The sequence below is a fragment of the Artemia franciscana genome, chromosome 12 (assembly GCF_032884065.1).
Source record: "Artemia franciscana chromosome 12, ASM3288406v1, whole genome shotgun sequence".
Taxonomy (NCBI): domain Eukaryota; kingdom Metazoa; phylum Arthropoda; class Branchiopoda; order Anostraca; family Artemiidae; genus Artemia; species Artemia franciscana.
Window position 1 is genome coordinate 40,559,279 of NC_088874.1, and position 21,979 is coordinate 40,581,257.

The 21,979-nt window shown below is 35.1% G+C and overlaps 1 protein-coding gene across 1 annotated transcript in view; it reads right to left on the reverse strand.

Annotated features, from left to right (window-relative positions):
• The window catches only part of LOC136034127 (adenylate cyclase type 2-like), a 143,785-nt gene that overhangs the window by 82,861 nt on the left and 38,945 nt on the right, over nt 1-21,979 (reverse strand). Inside the window, exons 5-9 of the mRNA XM_065715287.1 lie at nt 20,225-20,374; nt 17,333-17,502; nt 15,711-15,879; nt 12,898-13,034; nt 3,056-3,205 (exon numbers count right to left, since the gene is read on the reverse strand). Of these exons, the coding sequence (XP_065571359.1) occupies nt 3,056-3,205; nt 12,898-13,034; nt 15,711-15,879; nt 17,333-17,502; nt 20,225-20,374 (776 nt within the window). The remainder of the gene's footprint in view (nt 1-3,055; nt 3,206-12,897; nt 13,035-15,710; nt 15,880-17,332; nt 17,503-20,224; nt 20,375-21,979) is intronic.

Sequence of the window (21,979 nt, forward strand, 5' to 3'; positions counted from 1 at the left end):
AGTATTCCCTGAACGTTTCACTGAAATATCCTTAGCTTCAGTAGTACTACTAGTACTCGTCATAGTAGTAGTTGTAGCAATAGCAGTCTTAGTAGTAGTAGCAGTTATAGTAGTAGTTACAGTAGTAATAGTGTTAGCAACTGTAGTAGTATACACATTTTTCCTAGTTCAACATACCCCTTACAATTACCTTAAGTTTCAGTTTAACACCCCAGGGCTAGGCCAATCCTGGGATACTACTGATAGCCCTTCTGACAACCTACTTGTAAAGAGTGTGTTTTATTTTTTTCAACACCCCCCTAAAACTCCATGAAAGTTTCAGCTTTCTACCCTTAATCTCAGTAAAAGTAGTCGTAGCCCTTTGGTGAGTTTAAAATCAGCCACAGCATACCCAAAAGTTCCAACTTAATAATATAAGCCTTTCCTGCGATAACTTCTTCCAACTTTTTTTTTACTCTTAAAAAGAGCAATAGAACTTTTCATTTCCAAACGAATCAGCTCTTTTAAAAGTTTCTATGATATCGCTACACTGTCTATGGTATTGCTTATATGCCATTATAAAAACCTGTATGCATATAGTTTTTTCTTTAATTGAGCCCCCTCCCCCGAAATGCTCTCTAAGCGTTTCACCTTAATACCCCTAGACTCATGTCTAGACTTATGTTACACATTTTAATTATTTTGACTAAAGAATGCTTCCTTACTCTGTTAATGTTGTTGGGGTATTGATTTCATTTTTTTTTAGTTTTCTTGTTTTTTGTTTGTTTTGTATTTTTACGGCTCCTAAATTCAAATCGCAACCCCTTCGGGGCTTGTGATATAAATTTTTCAAAATAAATATATTATCTTATGTTGCCTTTTGTTCAGCATGACATCCCTCTCATCAAGCCCAGGAAGTATCAGTTCAATACAAATTGCCATTGCTCTAAAATTTCCGATACGCATTTTTAATAGCCTTTATATACATAGTGTGCTTTGATTTAGTTGAGCTCTCCCTCAACACTTCCTGAATTTTTTTCTTAATATTCTTAGCGTTAGTAGTAGCTGCAATAGAAGTAGCAATTAAAGTAGTTGTAGCAGCTGTATTAGCAGTGGTAGTAAGTATTAGTAGTAGCTTGCACATATTGCTTTTTGTCAATTGACCTTTCCCCTGAGCTTTCTCTGAAAGTTCCAACTTGATTCCCAAATCAATTCCTAAGATACACCCTTTTGATAATCTGCATTTAATTTCTTACCATTTTTTAATCATGCCAGGAAATCCCCTTTTCAACCCCCTTCTACCCCCCCCCCACCCAAAAGGAAAAAATACGCGTATTTCCAAATATCAAATACAATATTTGAACAATTGGCGGAATGTATAACTTACAGTCCTTTCCCCAGGGACTATGAGGGATCATATAGTTTCCAAAGGGATAACCATTGGACCTTTGAACTATGTGAATCAAATAGCTATCTCAATATTTTGATCAGACGTCTTTGGGAAGGGGAAGGGCGTGGGAGAAGGACTAGTTGCCTTCAAGTCTTAATGGTCATTTAAAAAGAGCACAAGAAATTTTCATTTCCTATCAAATGAGCCCTCTACCGATCATCTTGGATTACTGATTAGATACAATCAACCCTGGAAAGCACTTCCCATCCCCCCCCCGTAAAAAATAAACACAACCGTTATCTTTCTTCTTGCAACAAAAATGCAAAATTCCATATATTTGAATATTCGAGCTTGAAACCAGTAACCAGAGTTTTCTGATAGACTGAATCAGATGGCATGACTTTCATAAAAATTGTTCAATTTTTGGGGAGTGTTTCCCCCTTTTTCGAAAATCGGGCAAAGTTTCTGAGGCTCATAGCTTTTAATGGATAACATTGTACTGAATGAACTTTATATTTTTGGAATCATCTGAAAAAGTCAAGTGTTCTGATGTATCTGTTGTTAATATAATTTACTTTTTTAGATATTCGGCCACAATTGAGTCCAATCGCTCCTTGTTTACAATTCGTTACCATGAGTTGTTTAAAAATGCGACTATAAGCTCCTCGTCGTCCCATTGGCACGACCTGCTGGGAAATCATTGTTTTCAAAATACAACCCTACGAAAACGGAGGTCAACAGGAGAGCCTGTGGGAAAAACTGGATGAAAATCAAAGGTCATGGGAGATTCTGGATACAAGGTCAAAACGGGACAAGGACTGGCTGATGATTTCCCAAGAAGCTACAGCTGATCGAAGAAAATGCTTAGTAGATGTCGCTCGATGATGATTTGGTGACGGGGAGGACAGTATACTCTCTGGTTCTCACCGCAAGTCAGTAAAGAAGTAAAGATGTATGACTTCAAACGACCGAAAAATTATCAAGTGCTGTAGGGGGGATGTCATTTCCCAGGGAGAGATAATGGAGGGATTCCATTACCATTTCACAAAATAGGATATAATTTATTACGGTTTCAATGCATTATTATGTATATTGATTCTCACAAGTTTCTCTAAGATAGCTTGGATTTGTAGATGGATTGGATGTGTTTTCGCATATTTGTTCACAATTTTCATTTATACTCTCTCCCTCTCCATCATCAACTCAACAAAATTGAATTGCTGACTAAGCCTGTATAATATACTTATTTTACCCAAAAACTCGAGTCCTAATTTGACCCTTTTCTTAAATTTAATGTTTTAAGTAAAGAGCAAATTATATCGTATTCCGTTCCGAAGGATTCCGTGCTAATATTTGTGATTTTGCTTCTTTTACAGTTTTAATAAGTCTTTAATTGTAGGCACCTTAAATGTTTAGAACTATTTATTTCTAGTTCTCTTTTTATAAATTTAATTTTTTAATATATGGAATACATGAGCATGAACCTAAACAAAAGGGAATATAATACAGTTTAATAGTCTTTGGCTCACGAAACTCGCTCTGGGTGTATAAGAGCCTCTTCTGGCTTAGGTGATATCTTAAAGATTTGACAGTGACCAACTGATTCATGCAAATTGACGACTAGGAAAAAGCTCCCTCCCCTTTTTAAACACGTTTCTCAAAAGAAATACCATTCAAAATTCTTACCCAGGCCGTCCCGACTGTTCCATTTTATTGGCTATTGTCGTATCTGTAGACCAAACGTCAAACTGCCACTTTCGTATTCCCAATAAGCCGCTTATAACCCTTCCAGAATGTACACCAATTCTCATGTCAACATCAACTCCTGTTTCAGTTCTAGAAGAAAATGTCAGTAGCAATTATTGGAATAAAAGTCATGGCTAATGATTAACTGGATGATTATATTATTTACAAGTTTCTGCTAATACTAAATTCTTGGCAGCAGCAAGTGAGCCGAAGCCAACATAGCTGCCTATAACTTACCTCTACCGTACAATATCCAGAGCTTTCCTCTCTATTCTCGCCCATAAAGTCTTCACGTCTCTTAAATATTTTCACCGAACCTCTTCACCGAACCTCTTTCACCAAACCTCTTCCTCCTATCCATCTAACTTCGATTGAACCATAAAAAAGCTCAATTTTCAGCAGCCTATCGTCCTTCATCCGACAAATTTAACCTAGTTATATTAAACAGAAACAACAGGTAGAACAATAGGGACTTTTTTCGTAAGACAGTGGCACACTAACCTCAAATGAATATTTCCACCTTAAATCCAACGGTCGTCCTCACCAAAACACAAATGAATACATAACAAACATACATTAAAATACGACCTTCAAAACTAAAAATGTTTTTAAAACAGTCCCAGTATCCTCATTTCAACGAAGTTTAACCAAGATAATTTTTAAGCCACACTGGCCTGCCAGAACATAAAGAAAGAAAACGATCAAAAAGGGGGGCTTTTAAAGACCAAATGAAAATACTGAAGAAAACACAGATAGCGGATATTTCGTTAGTATCCGTCGATGGCAGTTCATATTTGTTTGGATTTTGTGCAAATTGCAGATATTGGCGAGTAACTCACTTTATTGTTGTTAGGTATTTAACTTTAATTCTTTTAATTTTTGGGGAGTGGGAGGTCATGTTACCCCTAAAGGCATAGTTATTGGGCCTTTTAACTATGCTGAACAAAATAACCCATTTCAAAATTTTGATCAGACGACTTTGGAGAAAAAGTGGCGTGAGAGGGGGGCTAGTTGCCCTACAATCTCTTTGGTCACTAAAATAGGGCACTAAATGTTTTAATTTCAGTTCAAATAAGCCTTCTCCCAATGTTCTAGGACCACTAGCTCGGTACAACCAACCCCTGAAAAAAAACACGGATCCGTGATCTTTCTTTTGACAATAAATGCAAAATTCCACGTTTTTATATATAGGAGCTTCAAATTTCTACAATAGGGTTCTCTATTATGCTGAATCTGATAGTGTGATGATGATTGAGATGCTTTGACTTTTAGGGGTGTTTCCCAACACCCTTTTTTCGAAAGTCAGATAAATTTTCTCAGGGTAGTAACAACTTTTAATGGGTAACACTAAATTTAATGGTTCTTATGTTTGGAATCTGCATAATAAGCTGATTCTTTTGATGTGTATATATATATATATATATATATATATATATATATATATATATATATATATATATATATATATATATATATATATATATATATATATATATATATATATATATCGAAACTCTGGTTTTTAGAGTCTCAGTTACTTTTGAGCCGAGTTGCTCCTTACTTACAGTTCGAAACTAAACTGTTTAATGCTTAACCATCTAACCAATTTTAGACGAAGGGGGCGGAGCTCAGTACGGATGGAGTCCAATAGTGACGAAATAAAATTTACTAAGCTTAAATCTAGAATAGATTCCCAGTAAATGTTAATTCGCTGTTCTATTAATTAAATTGTTGCAACTGATAAGGACTTTATCGGCCTTTTGTAATTACTTAACTTGAAATTCGTTTTAGTAATAAAACAAGCTTACATGTCGCTACTTGGACTGGATGGGAATAGTTTTATGACATTGGACATAATATTTGTGTTAGTTAAACGGTCAAATCCTCAAGCTACCTAATTATCAATATAAAATAATGAGAGAAAAACAAACAGGACCTATCAGAAAAATTTAAATCATCCATCAATGTTTAATAAATGAACTTTAATCTGAAAAGGTGTAAACTTTATGAAAAAAAGCATATCTTTCGGTTATCAATCTTGTCTGAAATATTATTTTTGAGATATAAAGTTTGCAAAAAAGATATAAAATCCGACAAAGGATTCACAATGTTCTGCACGATAAGCTAATTATTTCAACAGAGACAGTACAAAGGCTGCTTTTTTGACATTGTGATATTTTCCTGAAACTTCTGCACCGGTACTTGACAGTCACGAAGAATACAAAGCGACAATTGTTATAAAAAATATTTGTTATAACTTTTTCCAGAGGCAACGGTCTAGTCGCCAATATAAAGAATGAGATGCTTTCAGTTTATAGTTTTTTCCCGGGTCGCTTGTTGGGGAAAGGGTGTTAGTGAGCTTTGGATGGGGCTCACTTTCCCGGGGTCACTTTTTTTCCCGGGTCACTTGTTGGGGAAAGGGTGTTAGTGAGCTTTGGATGGGGCTCACTTGATTCGAAATCAAAATTTATGTGGTCCTTTTTAAGTTCAAAAAATAGCTAAGAGGCAACCAGCCTCTTTATGTGCTATTTTTCGGTTCAAACCCTCCATAACCGCCTAAGGCATCCTCAAAATTTTGAGAAAATTTGTCACTTTTTCAAAATAGTTGTGAGATCCAATAAATGTGCTTCTGGGCGTTTTTATGGTTAAAAATGAGGAATATCTAATCTTGGGAATCAGACTGTCATGAAACTTTTAGGGATCATTCTGTGGACCAAGAGGATCATATAGTTTTCCGGGGAAGGGGGTTGTTCGGGAGCCAGTAATTCGGAAAAGGATTTTTGTCCCTAATCAACTTGAAACTTATGTTTGTAAGTCCTTGGCCCAGAGGAAACTCATACACAGAATTGTTCAGGACGAGCTCCCCAACAATTAGTCACGAAAAGGGCAAAGAAAGATTTTTCCGATCAGATCAGATCTTATGTCTTTAAGTGCTTGGGCTAAGTGGAGTCAAATACTGAAGGAAAAGAAATAAACATTGGCCAAAGATCTTTCATCTGAACGACTTGAAATTCAAACCTCAATTTCCTGGGTGTTTAGAAGATCCTACAAAACACAAAAAAAAGTTAGTGTACCCCAAAATTATGGAGCCAAAATTTTTCTCGATCATGTGGTCATGCGGGGGGTTGCTGCAGCTAAAGGGGAGTTGTTGCTCCGGGTCCCGTTTTATCAAGCAGAAGTCAATCCCTCTGCGCCATTATAGTATATTTTTGCATTACTTTTTCTCCTAGAAAATTATCTATTGGTTGAAATGATACGCATAATTCTATGGCATGCTGAATTAGTTATTGGACAAGTTTATGTGCCTTAGTTAAAAGGATCATACGTGACTGAATTTGAGTCTAGTTGACCAGGCCACTGTACCGTAAGAAATTAATGGCCAATTGCAGTGCTAAAAAATCAAATACATATAACACGCAACCGCGTAATATACGATCATGCATTAAAGCACATAAACTTATTTGGTGCTCGGAGACAAATTTTTTCCTACCATGCGCTGGCACTGTATCGGGGAAACTGTGGCTTTCTACGCATTCTCTTCAGAGTGTCTTTTCCAGCTCTCTTGATGGTCATTAATAATTATCGGATATTTAACCCGGTTTATCAGTGACATCACGTGACCAAGCATTTCTAAAGTAAGAAGTACTATCCATATCCTCTTATTTCTTAAGACATGCGCTTCACTCTTTTAAAGAACAGAGTGTAGTTTATGCAAATCTTCCCATATCTTAACTGTGCTTAGCATGAACTAACTTGATTCAAACAGGGTTTTCAGACGATTGTTATGTAAGAGACCACCGGTTTATAGTGTAACGAGAATACCAGAGAAAAAATATCTTTTTTTGCCCTTTTATGGGTACCCCTCTCAAACCAAAATCTTTATTCTTTCGACACAAAGACCCATCTGTGGAAGCTGGGACAAAACTTTAAAACCAGGATCAAACCAGGCCCCCAACTTAGGGAAAAGACGCACTCAAAAACCTTACTTACTGTTTTAAATACCGAGATAGAATTCACGCAGCCCTGCGCAACTTAAGATGGTCTGGACCCCTGCTGTGAATCCCTCCACATCTACCAGCAAAGACGATAGATGACATTGACCTTACCAACACTAGTTGGAACCGTTCTTGAAGTCAACCAAGGAAGCGGTGGTCCAACACAACAGCCTGATAAAGTTCCTGATGATGCCAAACATCATACTGAGCAAAACGGAACCGCTCGCCAAGGACCGAAGAGGATGGAAGAGGAACGTCTACTCTCTATGCCAATCTGCGTCCCACAGGAGACTTGAGTCAAAGTAAGTCATAATTGGATTATAGTTACTATGCGTGGTAGGAATTTCCCCTTTTTCAAAATATTAGGTACCATAACAGTTCTAAAGGATTTGGAAGGAGATTCACTACTCAACTGCATTTAAAAAAGCAGCGGCATAGGGTCAGTAAGGGTGATAGATCCTTGAAACAGCTGCACAGAAGATATAAAAATTATTGCCTCTTGCTTTGCCAATTCGTCACTGGTACCCTGCGTGTTTAACATCGTATCTTTAAGATTTTAGAGGGTTAAACTGCTGCTTATCAGTTCTCAGACTACGAATATAAGAAGTACCTAAATTCGCGCTCACACAGAAATAGGAGGCTATTTATACTTTTGATAAAATCCAACAAGTTTGTGGCGTCAGAAATAAAGGGTATAAGTAGAAAAAAAAGTCCTCTTAGGTGATTAGGCGGCAGTGGGTGTCACTTTGGTGACACTTGTTTTGTAAAAGGTCATACTGAAGAGGATTCATGAATTTGAAGATCCTTCTAGAAATGTTAAGAATTAGATAGAACGCAAAGTGCTTAGTGACTTAATGGCTAAAAAATTATAAAATATCTTTTTCATAGTAATATAACAGGTGACGATTTGTAAAGAAGAATAAAAAAAAACAAGTTTTTTTAAATGAAAGTGAGGAGCGACATTAAAACTTAAAACGAACAGAAATTACTCCGTATATGAAAGGGGCTTTTCCTTCTCAACCCCCCGCTCTTTAAGCTAAAGTTTGACTCTTTCTCTTAACTCTACATTTTAAAACAGTAAAAAACTTTAGCGTAAAGAGCGGAGGGTTGAGAAGGAAAATCCCCTTTCCTATACGGAGTAATTTCTCTTCGTTTTAAGTTTTAATGTCGCTCCTTACTTTCATTTAAAAAAACTTATTTTTTTATTTAATTTCTGAACGTTTTTGAATCAATACATGTTTTGATTTTGGCTCTCCGCAGAGGAATAATTAAAACGAAGTTTGTATGTTTATTTTTTTTTGGCTAAATGGCTTTCTCATAATTTTCATCCAATGATTTTGAGAAAAGAAGAGCGGGGGAGGAAGCCTAGTTGCCCTCCGATTTCGGTTAATTAAAAAGGCAACTAGAACTTTTAATTTTTTACGAATCTTTTTATAAGTAAAAGATATACGTAACTTATAAATTAGCTTACGTAAAGAACTTTTGTATTCTCATGTTTTTATTACATATATGAGGGGGTTCGCCCCCTCGTCAGTACCTCGCTCTTTACACTAAAGCTTAAATTTTGTCCCAATTCATTAAGAATGACCCCTGAATAACAAAAGCCGCAGAATAAATAGTTGAAATTAATAAAAATACTTTAGCGTAAAGAGCGAGGTATTAGTAGGAAGTGAGCCCCTCATATGGGTAATAATTTCTGTTCGTTTTAAGTTTTAATGCTGCTGCTTACTTCCAGCTGAAAAAAAAACTTTTTCATATTTATTTTTCCATTGTTTTTTTTAAGTAATGCTAGTAAATCCTGCGCTCCCTTCATGGAAATTTTCTTCCCCCATGACAAATTCCTCGATGGAAAGTTGCCCCAGCATACCCCCCTCTTCTCAACCCCTGCCTCCAACCAAAAAATCCTCCTGAAAACGCCTGTACACTTCCCAATAACCATTACTATATGCAAGCACTGGTCAAAGTTTTGAACTTGTAACCCCTCCCACGGGGACTGTGGGAGAGTAAGTCGTCCCCAAAGACATAGTTATAAGGTTTTTCGACTATCTCAGGATCTCGATCCGTTGACTTTGGGAAAATAATTAGCGTGGGAGGGGGCCTAGGTGCCCTCCAATATTTTTGGTTACTTAAAAGGGAACTAGAACTTTTCATTTCCGTTAGAATGAGCCTTCTCGCAACTTTCTAGGACAATTGGGTCTATACGATCACCCCTGAAAAAAAGGACAAAAAAAACTAACAAACAAATAAACACGCATCCGTGGTCTGCCTTCTGGCAAAAATATAAAATTCTACATTTTTGTAGATAGGAGCTTGAAACTTCTACAGTAGTGTTCTCTGATACGCTGAATCTGATGGTGTGATTTTCGTTAAGATTCTATGACTTTTAGGGGGTGTTTCCCTTTATTTTCTAAAATAACCCAAATTTTCTCAGGCTCGTAACTTTTGATGGGTAAGATTAAACTTGATGAAACTTATATATTTAAAATCAGCATTAAAATGCGATTCTTTTGATGTAGCTATTGGTACCAAAATTCCATTTTTTAGAGTTTTGGTTACTATTGAGCCGGGTCGCTCCTTACTACAGTTCGTTACCACGAACTGTTTGATATCTATTGGTTTGAGCTTGAGATATTTTCTAGTTCTCGGTGGCGATTTGAGAAAATGGCGCCCAGTTTCATCGTGATCATAAAAAGAAAATCTCAGTCGCTTCCTTCTCTTTAGTATGAAAATCAAAAGATATGAAAAACAATAATAACAGTTAAATATTTAAGAATGAAAGAATTTACATTTAATTAATTTTTTAAGGAAATAAATATAAAATAATATAAATAAAAATACAAATTTTAATAATAAAAAACTTAATAGTAATGATAAAAGAACTAAATAATAAGTTGAGATCAGTCATGCAACTATCGATAAGCTGCAGTTGACAAATGACGTCCATGATTCTTAGTTCTAAAGATCTCGTGCAAAGGGCACTTTTTTTGTAACGCTATAGTTTGACTGCTATCGCAAAGACTGTAGACTGTAAATTATCTTTAACCGCAGAGAGGATTTTATTTCAGGTAATATTCCTACATTTAAAAATTGTAACGACGTCTATTTTAACACACTTTATCGTTATGATACGCTTTGTTAAGTCAGACGACAGCGTTCCTTAGAGGTGTATAGGATAGTATTGCAATGGACAGAAAAAAAAAAAAAAAAAAAAAAATCATGCTTTGTAAAACAAACGTTGACGGCAGCTTATTTTAACACTTGTGCTGAGATAGAAGTGGGACACATACGGCGTTTTTTTTTTTTTTTTTCTTTTTTTTTTTTTTTTTTTTTTTTTTTTTTTTACGGCTGAGGTGAGGTTTTTTTTACTGATGAGTGTGTTTGCAGTGGGTGTATCATAAGAAAAAAGATAAAAAAATGGATAAAAAAGATAAAAGTCATAAATGAATTTTTTCATGCGAAGGGAGAGAACAACTTTAAAAAAAAAAAAAAAAAAAAAAAAAAAAAAAAAAAAAAAAAAAGATAATTTTATAGGGGAATGTCCAGAAATTCAAAGATTTGAAGTGCCAGGGAATTGGGCTCAAATTAAACCCTGCCTTCGACATTAAACAAATCAAAGCCTATTTATTATGAATAAATAAAAGGATTGTTAATTCATGGGACCTAAACTAATTAAATTTTAACAAAACTTGAATTTATTTAAGTTAAGAAAATTTGACCTATTGGTTTTCAAAATAGAGGAGATGTAGCGCCTTTTTAAGCCTAGGAAAAATACAATCTTTAATTGTTATTTTTTTTAATCTGAAAAAATTATAGACCAAAAAAACCTTTACTGGTCTTTCAACAGCAATTTTGCCTTATATTTCCTAAGGAGTACCTTGTTTTACAAATTATATCTTATTTTACACGTTTTCCCAATTTTACTGCCCGGGTTTTATTTTATGGTAATTTTACATTAGTGCTTTTATTTCCGACAAATTGCATCTTACTTTAGCCTAGTCACTTTTGACTCTTAAAAATAGAACACGAAATTTCAAATTCTAGTCGAATACATACCCTCCTAAAAATTTTATGATCATCTCTGCCATTAGAAGTCACCGATGGAAAACAAACATCAGTAATACATAGATACCACATTGGTCTTAACAAATACTCTTGGGGGGGGGGGTGATTTCAATTTGAAAGTTGTTAAAGAAAACATTTCGTTGGGCAGCTTTGTGGTGGTTGTAATAATCATTTTTGCTTAGCTTTCAAATAAATGTTGCGATAGGTCATCCAGTCTCCACCTCCAGTACATATCTGAGAGCCATGTTAGCCGCAACGCGAGGAATCTTTCAACACACCTCGCCTATTTGCACCACTCATGGCAAACCTGTACTACTCATGGAGCACACCACATGGTATAAGCGATTTGAAGTTGGAGAGCCCCTCGAGCTCTTTTATATACAAATCGTCTACGATTGACTTTTCTCGACTTAAAGCAACAGAAGCTTTGGTATATATGCAGATGCACTTTCGTAACTTAATACCTGAGTACCTTGTTTAAAAAGATATCTGAGTCAGCTTAATTTTCTATCAAGCAAATTCTATTTTCAAACGCTACAGTAAAAAATTTTCTTATAGATTTTTCCTTGTGAAAATCATTTCATTTTAATCCCACTTGAAAAGCTAGTATGACATTTGAAAATCCTAAGTAACTTATCAATCATTCATGGAAAAAAAAAATCCACATTGAATCCAATCAATCATTCTATAAGTCTCTTTATCACTGTGCTAAATGCATCACAGGCATGCTAAATAAGCGTAATCACACAAGTCTGTCATTTTTACAAAAAAAAAATATCATAGCAAAGAAAAATATACAGAAAATTATTCTCAAGAGGATTAAGTTTAGGTCTTTTTCTTGACTGAATAATTATCATAATTTAGAATATTCCAAAATATTTTAATTTTGTATTTTTTAGTCTCCTGAATCTGAGACAAACTCTGATATGCAAATAATCAAGATGATCACTGGTCCGTGACATCAATGGCGACTGTAACTGGTCCGTAGCTCCGAGTTTTAATGTTGGGCTCTTAGGGGTGCATCCAAGTTTCATTCAAAACACCGGTATCAAAAAAAAATATCAGGATTTCGATTCATTGGGACTAGACTGTGCAAAGATAGTGTTGAAGAGGATCAAACGAAATGTTCCTGATCTAGCGTGAACGTGGTACCCAGCGTACGGACAACTTTCTCATGCCTAACTATTGATTTAAGATACGGAAGAAACGTTTTTGGACATATTATTAAAATCTACTATTTTTTCACTTCGATTCAAAGATTTTCTAGCACCATTTACTCAATTTTATCTGTTGTCGGCAGTAGTTTGGGTCTTTGCATGTCCCAAACGCTCATCGTATAGCCACATACTAGCCATTGTACTACAGACTCGTACATCCACGATTAGGTTCATTTTACCAAAATTTACTTCTTGTAAAGAATGAAACAGGATAGTCTTTAAACTCGCAACAAACGAGGTTAGACCAAGAAAGACGATGGTTACGGGTGATTATTTTGAGGTCGTATTTCTGTCCGTGTCATTGTCTTGTTTTTCTTTGACACCCAACAACGCTTACACAGTTTGGGTATTTATCTTGTACATTTTTGGTTTAAAAAAGTCTAGATTTATGTTGTTCTTATTGGCAGGATTTTGACATTGCAAAGGAAGTCTGAAGACTAGAGGCTTGTGGACTTGGCTTTTTATCATGATGTTAGTACATGAATCATTAAACTTTGAGAAATCTTACCTTACGCCTGCAATGACTCCTATCATATCAAGACCCATTTTAACACAGTTGATGGCATGATCTGCAGTTGGCTCGGGTATCCCAGATACACAGTAGTAGCAATCACCAAGAATTTTAATTCGCAAACAGTTGTTCCTCTGAAAAAAAAGAAAAAAATTCACCTACTATCGGGACTCAGATCAAGGAAATACTACTACTACTAATAATAACTCACTACAGCACCAAGCCGCCTGAGGCCAACACAGCTACTCACGCTCCTCCTCCTCCAACCTAATCTATTTAAAGCCTCCCTCTTTACACCCTCCCAGGAAGTTACCATTTCCTTTAAATCTTTATTTATGACATCCTCCCAACCCAGACAAGGACGACCTGCTTTCCGTGTAGCCCCAGACGGTTGGCCAAAAAGGACAATCTTTGGTAATCTGTCATCCTTCATCCGTAGAACATGGCCTAGCCATCTCAACCTTTCTTTCATTATAGCCCCAGAAAGCGGGAAATGGCGTTACTAGTTTACTGTAAGAGCTACTTAGAAGAAAAGAGTTTAAATTTCGAGATAATTTTAAAAATTTTCTAAAATACTTTCGTAGGTCATTCCTAAAAGCACTTCACTTTACTTTACTCCCTCCTCCCCAATAGTGCAAATACACAGCTCAAGTTAAATATTTTCCATCCGTTTTGCCGCACATCACTCTTTATTTCAAATTGATTTCACAGCAAAAAAGTAACGTCTATAAACTCAAGAAATGGGAAAACGGATGAAGAATATACAGCTTAAGTTATATATTTGCACATTAGTGGGGGGGGGGTTAAAATAAAACCCTTTTGGGAATGATATAAGTAAGTATTTTATGTTTGTCTTTAAGTTGTTCCAGACTTTTACAGTGTTTCCTTCTGAGTAGGACTATCCGTAAATTAGTACCGAGAGGGAACTTTTATAACAGAGCATGAAAATTGTGACCATACTGGTCGCAGGAGGGTTCTCTGGGATTTAGTTCTTTTTTCCCTTTACAATGTCAAAATTCCTGTAATCACAACGACTAAACCACAGGTATGTTTGAATATTGGTAATGGCATTTATAGAAAAATCGACCGCAGAGAAAGAAACTGCTGGTCGGTAAGAAACTTAATAATAATGAACATTAGTAATTTTAGTTTAGTGCTATTAGTTTAATATTATTAGTTTATTGGATAATTAAATAATTATTAGATAATATTAGTTAAGTGCTAGCTGCGACACTATCAAACAGCACGAAAAGAAGGTGATCAAGTGCATTGAATATAATTTATTTTGAACTATCATCACATAATGTTATAAATTACATCAGGGAATACCAGAAACAGAGGGAAACTTAAACATTTTACCGTAAGAAAAAGTGTTAAGATATCAGCACTAAATTCAAAGATAAAAAAATAATGCAGGCATTAGAAAGAGCAATGAGGCCAGAAAAATCTGGAAAAAACAAAAAACAGAACAAATGTGAGCACAAATTTTATAAATCACCTGTGTGCATACTCATTAATTGTATTTCTTACTCACAAATGTTCCCGCCTCTATATGAGAGAGAGAGAGAGACTCTTTTATTATACATATGATCAATATACAAAAGAACCACATCAGCCACTTTAGAAAGTAAAAGACATGTTAATAGTGGCTGATAAACATTCAATGAACAATGCCGACAGCATTAACAAAACAAAAAAAATGAAATGAGACCAAAAATGGGGGAAAAGAAAACAAAAGAAAAACAAACAAGAAGAAGAGAGAGAAAGAGAAAAAAATCCTACTTAAAAATAAGATAATAAGCCATCCCATTTAAATAATTTACCTAATCTGTTCCCAGAAGTTGGTTCTTCAGTCTACTCTTAAACTGGCTAACATTTTCAGATAATCTTATACTCATTGGTAAAGAATTCCATACTACTGGTCCAGCAAACCTGGGACTAAAACTTGCCCTCTGAGAGCTGCGACACTCATATACCAAACCATCCATATTTTATGTCTCATAACTATGGTATGAAGAATTCCTTGTAAACATTTGACGAAAAATTTCAAGGGACAAACCATAAATACTCTGAAATACAACAATAGTAAGTTGATAATCATGAAGTTGGTTAACATTAACAATCATGAGTTTCCTATAATAATTAACTATATCATTTTCACCATGGATATAATTTCCTAATAGTCTAGTAACTCTATTTTGTAAAACCTGAGCACGTTTAAAATTTGTATAAAATCCACCAGCCCATATCAAACAACCACAAGAAATATAAGACATGACAATAGAATGATAAAGAGTTAAAAGGGCCGAACTGATTTCTCAGACGCCAAACCAAACCAAGCCCACAAGACACCTTAGCAGCCACCTGATCACTATGTGCTTTCCAACTCAGATGTTGATCAAGCTGGAAACCAAGGTATCTCATCACAGCCACTGAAAGATTGGGTATTGCAACAAAATCGTTGACTTTCGAAGTCATTTTAATACATAATAGTTAATAATAGATGCCAAGCAAGATGAAAATCTACTGCGACCAGAGCCCCAACAACTTTTGATTTGGGTTGGGTTGTTGTTAAGAAACCTCTGCTGCTTCTAAAAACTTCTTAAGGAGATTTTTCGGCATTGAAACACTGTCTTTGACTTTCAGTCTTTTTAATACATAAGTAATATAAGTAATATAAGTAATGATAAGTAATAAGTAATAGATAAGTAATATAATTTAATAGATAAGACACCAACACAGGTGAAAGTATTTAACACAGATTTTGACCTGAAAAGATTTTGATTCTGATTAATAAGAAATTCACAAACCTCTGCTGCTTCGTCAAACTTCGCAAAGAGATCATTCAGCATTGCTACAAGATCTTTGACTTTCAAAGTGGTTGTAAGTGGGGTGAAATTCACTATATCGGCAAATAAGATACTAACAAGTTCATACTCGTTACTGTACGGAGCTAGTTTGTCCGACTGGCTTGCTTGCCTAAAAAATAATATAAAAAAAATCTGTTAATTCCAGGCTTAACCTGCAAGAGTGTTCTGTAAGCTGTTCCGAAAATTGTCGAATATTGTAGGACAGGAATGAATAGAAATAGAAGGATTCACCAACAAAATTCTGTCAGATAGGAAAGCTTCAATATTGTTTCCTAGAGAAAAAAGCTCCTTGAAATAGATAAATAATTTCAAATCAAGGATATTAAATAGTTCATGAAATTGTTATGACAAAAACAATAGGGCAGTAATGTCTTCAGCAACCCTGGGCATAATAGATCCAGAAAGGGTAATGACAGTGGTTAATAACAAGTCTTACCCCAACCAGAGAAGCAATTAGAGATAAAAAGAGGAGGAGATAAGGCAAAGCTCTTACCTACCTATTATTTATCTGCGTATTAGCTTCAGAAATGAGATCATTACTCATTGCTATACAGAGGAAGTTTATCAGATTGGTTTTTAAACCTAAAAAAAGGTCTTTTATTTTGAATCTAATCCAAAAAAGCTCTGTCGTGAAAATTTTAAGTATTGTGAAAACAAAAAAAAAGATTCTCATAGAAATAGAAGGGTAATCAATGACAAGTTTCTAATTACGACGTCATCCTCATCTCTCCCTGGAGGAGGGGCAGAAGTTCACAGAAAGATTTCGTCTCAAAGATTCTTTAAAAATTTTGAATGTTAAAATTGTTGCTATTTCTGATTTCTTTTGGTTACCTGAGACTACTGGGAGGTTTTATCTAAAAGGGTAAAACTTATAGAATTTCCTTGTCTGGAGACACGTATGCACAAGCAAGACTTGCCTCAGAAGAAAATAGCTTTACTGTCTTTGCTCCTTTATTCTGAATTTAAATTTTGAACCATTTTGAATCAAATCTAAAACACCCACTATCGTTAAAATTTTAAACATGGTGAAAGCAGAAAAGAAAAAACTAATTGAAATAGAAGGGTAACAACATACATGTTTCCAATTAGGAATCCCAATCTCTGGAAGAGGGGCAGAAGTTCGCAGATAGATTCCGTTTCAGAGATTTCTTAGTAATTCTTTGATAATTCCGACCGGGTCCCTTGGAGATATTTGTGGTGGAGGATTTTCTTATTGCAAATGGGACGTGTTTCACTCTTTACTAAGCTCATGCGGCTACACCAAACTAGTAACACTTCTCCTCCATCCCAACACACACTTCTCCCGCACACTTCTCCTCCATCCAAATTCTTTCAAAGCTTCCCTTTTTATACCTTCTTAAGAAGTTCCTATTACATTCAAGCCTTTCTTTACGACATCCACCTCATTTGGAGTACGACCCGCTTTTCGTTTGGCCCTAGGTGGTTGTTCCACAAGGACGATTTTTTACACCTAGCCATCTCAAACTTTTCCTCATTATAGCCCTAGAAAGCAGATTTGAACCATATTTTCCGTACATCTTAGTGTTTAAGATACGTCATACCTTGAAAAGGGTGAGGTTTTCATATTTTTCTTCTTCAAAGCATCCCTTTCGTTAGTTTCATCTTCAAAATCTGAATCATCACCAATAGTAACATCGGCTATTGCCTCTCGTAGATCCTCTGAAACTTCTTTTGCGATATGTTTTGGAATTATTGTCAAAAGTAGCTTTTCCTGTAAGAAAAAGAAAAAAACATTTGAAATTTACAAATGAAAACTAAGAATAGAAATTTCTACCCTATAGCTAATAAGCCTTGAATTGGATATTCTTACATATTTTTTGCTATTTTCCCATAAAAAAAAATCGCACCGAATAAACTGTAAAAACTGTTAAAAAATTTATATCTACCGGTTTATTTCTTTAGTTTTTTAAAACCCTATCCAGGAGACTTACACTGCCCATCACCTAAATATCGGTAAAATTCTTTCTTTTCGACGGTTCTTAACGCTTTAAAACGTTTTTAAGCTACTGGTGCATCTGATTTGATGTTTTTCCAAGTTATGTCAACATCTGAACTAAGCCTTTACCCTCAAACTCTTTTTCTTTAAATATTTGGGGTTTGAAAGACGGTGACAGTTTCAAAGCTCTGCACGTTCCTTACACTCAAATTCAGATTCAATATTTCTAAAGCATCGAAACCAGAGTATGCGTGTACTACCTCGAAACTATAACCATAAGTCTCAAAAAATTCTTTGCGTCTAGATTGTAGATGTTTTCTGAGTTTTGGATATTATTTTCTTTAAAGAGGGGGGGGAGGGTTAGCTCCCAGGTTTTAACCATGTTGCATCAATGTCATGTTGAATTCATATGGCTTGCGGTGCCTGTTTGGTTGTTTTGTTTTTATTATGGCAGTAAATTTGATTTACCACTCCATATACAAATTTACATTTCTTGGGTTGGTTTTTAAATTGATATTGCATTTGTTTTCAATATTATTATAAAAATTTTCTCTTTCTCAAAAAAAAACAGTACAATAAAGGTCCCAACAAATAAACTTCAATTGGCACAAAACTAGTTATTTATACAACTTAAAAGAAACTTGTTTATACTATAGCCTACTGAACAACCAAGTGCACACTAAAACCCAAGGTTTGTGTAGCCTTGAGTTTTAGTGTACGTATGGCACGTATGGTAAAACTCAATTTCCTTGCATATAGATTTACACGAAAGGAATATTGCTAAACAAAAGAAAAAAAAATCAATTCTACGAACGAAGTGCTGAAAAAAAAAACAATTACAAATATAAGGAAATTTTACATTTCTTTTGAATCGAAGTGAGAATATGAAGATTTAGAATATTAATTAAAAAATTTCCTTCACGGTATCTGTGCCAGTCGGCTACTTAAAGTGTCACTGAACACATTCTGGATGCCCAGAGTTTAAAATTGGCTGTCAATAACCATGTTAAAGATTCTGCTAAATGGTTTCGTAGAAACATCTTTCGATTGTTTTTCGAGAGCTACTGGAGGCCAGGGCTATTAATTGGGAGGGAGGGAGTCAATTAACAAAAGTAAATTTTGCTCACTTCCATAAGATTTTGAAAGGAAACTTTTTTGGGGGTATTTCCTTTGAAAAATATCTTTCTCTTACTATTTGCATGGAAAATAGTTTGAAATAGCAAAAACATTCCCTCTCCCCTCTAGATTCAAAAAATATTTGCCCCCTTCTACATTTCTGTGAATTAGTACTCCTGCTTTGGTTTTATTCACGTCTGCTTTGGCATTATATACTAGGCATGGTATGTAACCTATGTATTTATGTATATATTGCAGTATTATTCGATGAGGTAAGTTCGGATTATTTGAATTAAATTTGAATCATATATTTTGCACCTATTATAGTTTATTTGATATTATAATGTCATATCGGAATTTGGTGAATATTTGAAGATGAAGCCACCCACAGAAGAATACTTCTTAAAAACCTTGAAAACTTGTTATTTTTATTCGTCTAAAGTTGAAGAGATGTATAGTCCACGGATGCCGGTATTTAGTAGCACTTTACTGTGACAGCACTCGCAATGCTTTTAATAGTGCTGTAAAGATATGCAAAAATAAAATTACAAATTCTCGTAGGTCAAATGTCGTAGGTCAAATTTAATAAAAATCCTTTTATTAAATGGTTTTTAAATAGTTTCAGATGAAATGATACCGGTTGCTACCGGTGTATTTACCGGTGTAAGAGTGCCACCCGGAAATTTTCCCGAAGATGGCAAGTACTACAAATATTTTTGTCTACTGGGGTCTAGATGGGAGAATTTCTCATTTTCCTCATCGATTCATATATCACCGCCGGGGGCATTGTATTGGAACTTTTAACTATTTTTAACAAAAATTTAGAGGCTACAGGAAAGGAGGAGTAGAAATCGGCAAGAGAAGAGGTTTTGATGCCCTCCTATCCCTTGGCGGCATTTCCCAAGAATTTAATATTAATGCTCTCAGCTGTTCCTGAGATTTTGCAAGTGTGCCCTTATAAGAACCTGGATGCACAGAGTCCTTAGATTTAGTTCAACATCACCCACAGCTTTATCCGAAAGTTTCAATAAAAATACCCTTAGATACACCTGGGTTATTGCACAAGCTCCTTGTTCCATTATAAAACAGATTTTTAAACAATTTCTAATTTATTTAAAAAACGGTGTGTGTGTATGCGTGTGTACATGTGTTTATGCGGGTATCTGTGTGTACGTTTGTGTATGTGTTTGTAATTCTGTGTATTTGTGCATGTGTGTGTGTCCTATGTCCTGATGAAATTGATTTAGGGACCCCAATTCTCCTCTCCCTAAATATCAAGCATTACTTGTTTAAGTTAGTTAGTGTAAGTTAAGTAACTTTCTTGTGTAAGTTAGATGAGATTCTGTCTATTCGTAAATGCTGAAAAGATTGCCATACGTACCTCTTGTTCCTTCTCGTAGTCTAATTTAAATCTTGATTCAACGCAACTTCTTCTATCGGCAAAACTTCGACGCAAAACGATTTCTGACAAAAACCGTGACATTATCCCCAGACAGTTGATGCAGAAGTAGTATACACCATCGGCAAAGAGCTAGAATTTGTTTCTATTAGTACTTATCCATCGATGTTGCAATGATTCATGATTCTTTTTACGGCAAAAAAAACGGTCCTGTCTTGAACCAATAGAAAAAGACACTGCTTCGGCAATTTCCAACCGGTCTTAGCCACACTGGTGACCGTTTCTCTAGAAGTCTCACAACGGCTCAATATCTAGTTTAAAGGTTTACCAGATGTCTTAACTCTATCTACAAAGCTACCAGCTCTTGTTGTGAAAAAAGAAGAAAAAAGGCTACTTACGTATTATCCCGACCCCACTCGGATCTGTATGATCAGAGAAAAACCGATTTGTCCATTTGCAGAAGGTTATAATTAGCTTAGTCTCATTGAGAAAAACTACAATGTAGGTATATTTTTAATAAATATTTAATATATGGACATGATTAGGTTAATTTAAGAATCTAACATGATGCGTTCTGGGCGGCCTGCTTTCACTAATTTTCTTCTGTAGTTTCCATAATTTTGTTTTTAAAATATTAAATCATAATGTTTTGGTATATTTCATTAGGATTAACTTAACTTCACTTCTTGAGTGGGTTGGGATAATACGTAAGTACCGAAACAAGGATACACATTGCTGCATTCCATGTGAAAACGGGTTTTCTTGTTGCTCAAGATGGGGGAATATAGTTCTCCTAAATTGGTTTTAAGCTATAGTAATTCTAACGGAGTAATTTGCATTTCGATAAGACACCATTTTACGCGGGGTTGCGGGATTTTCTTTTAAATTCCCGCAAAATTGTTTCTGAAATGAAAACTTTATCATTGGAATTAATTAAAATAATAATTACCGTTCTCGAATCAGCTTCAAATGACGATTCTTTCTCTTTTGACATTTTCTTTGAAAACACCTTTTTAATTGTCGGTTACTATGGACTGGATTTTATTTTTCACTAGGTTACCCCTAGGGGAGCAGCCATGATAGCAGTCAATCAGTCAATGGGTGTCAATATACTGATATATATTGCTTAAATAATAATTTTTATTTACTAAGTTTAAAAAATCAAAATATTTTAAACGTATTTTGTTTAATTAAATCATGCAATAAATAACCGAGTCAAACTCAAAACGAGCAAAAATTAGCATGAGTAGGGCTGACAACCCCATTGCCCTTTAAAGACTAGAACATAATTTGCACTTTACTGAAAACAAGATACTTTTAAAATGCTTTCACTTTGCCTTTACTTGTTTGAAGTGTTTTTTACTAGATATATGAAGGGAGAAGTCCGCCCCCTTGAACTCCAATTACAGCACGATTGTCTGATGCCCTTTTTAAGAGCAACAAGAGATTGGAGGGCAAACAGTCCTTCTCTCAAGTTCATTCATTTTCCAAACATATCCAGTAAAAATTTTGAGATAGTCATTTTGTTCAGCATAGTAGAACGGTCCTGCAACTATGTCCTTAGGGATATTAGGCAAGTCAATCCCCCGCAATTATGCAATTGGCCCATTATGCTTTAAAACTAAATGTTGCTTTAAAATAGATCTAAAGGCATTGTGTTTATGGTTGCCAATAAGGCACCTCAACAATATGTCGAGAACGACTGGGGGTATTAAGTTGAAACTTTTGGGGATACTA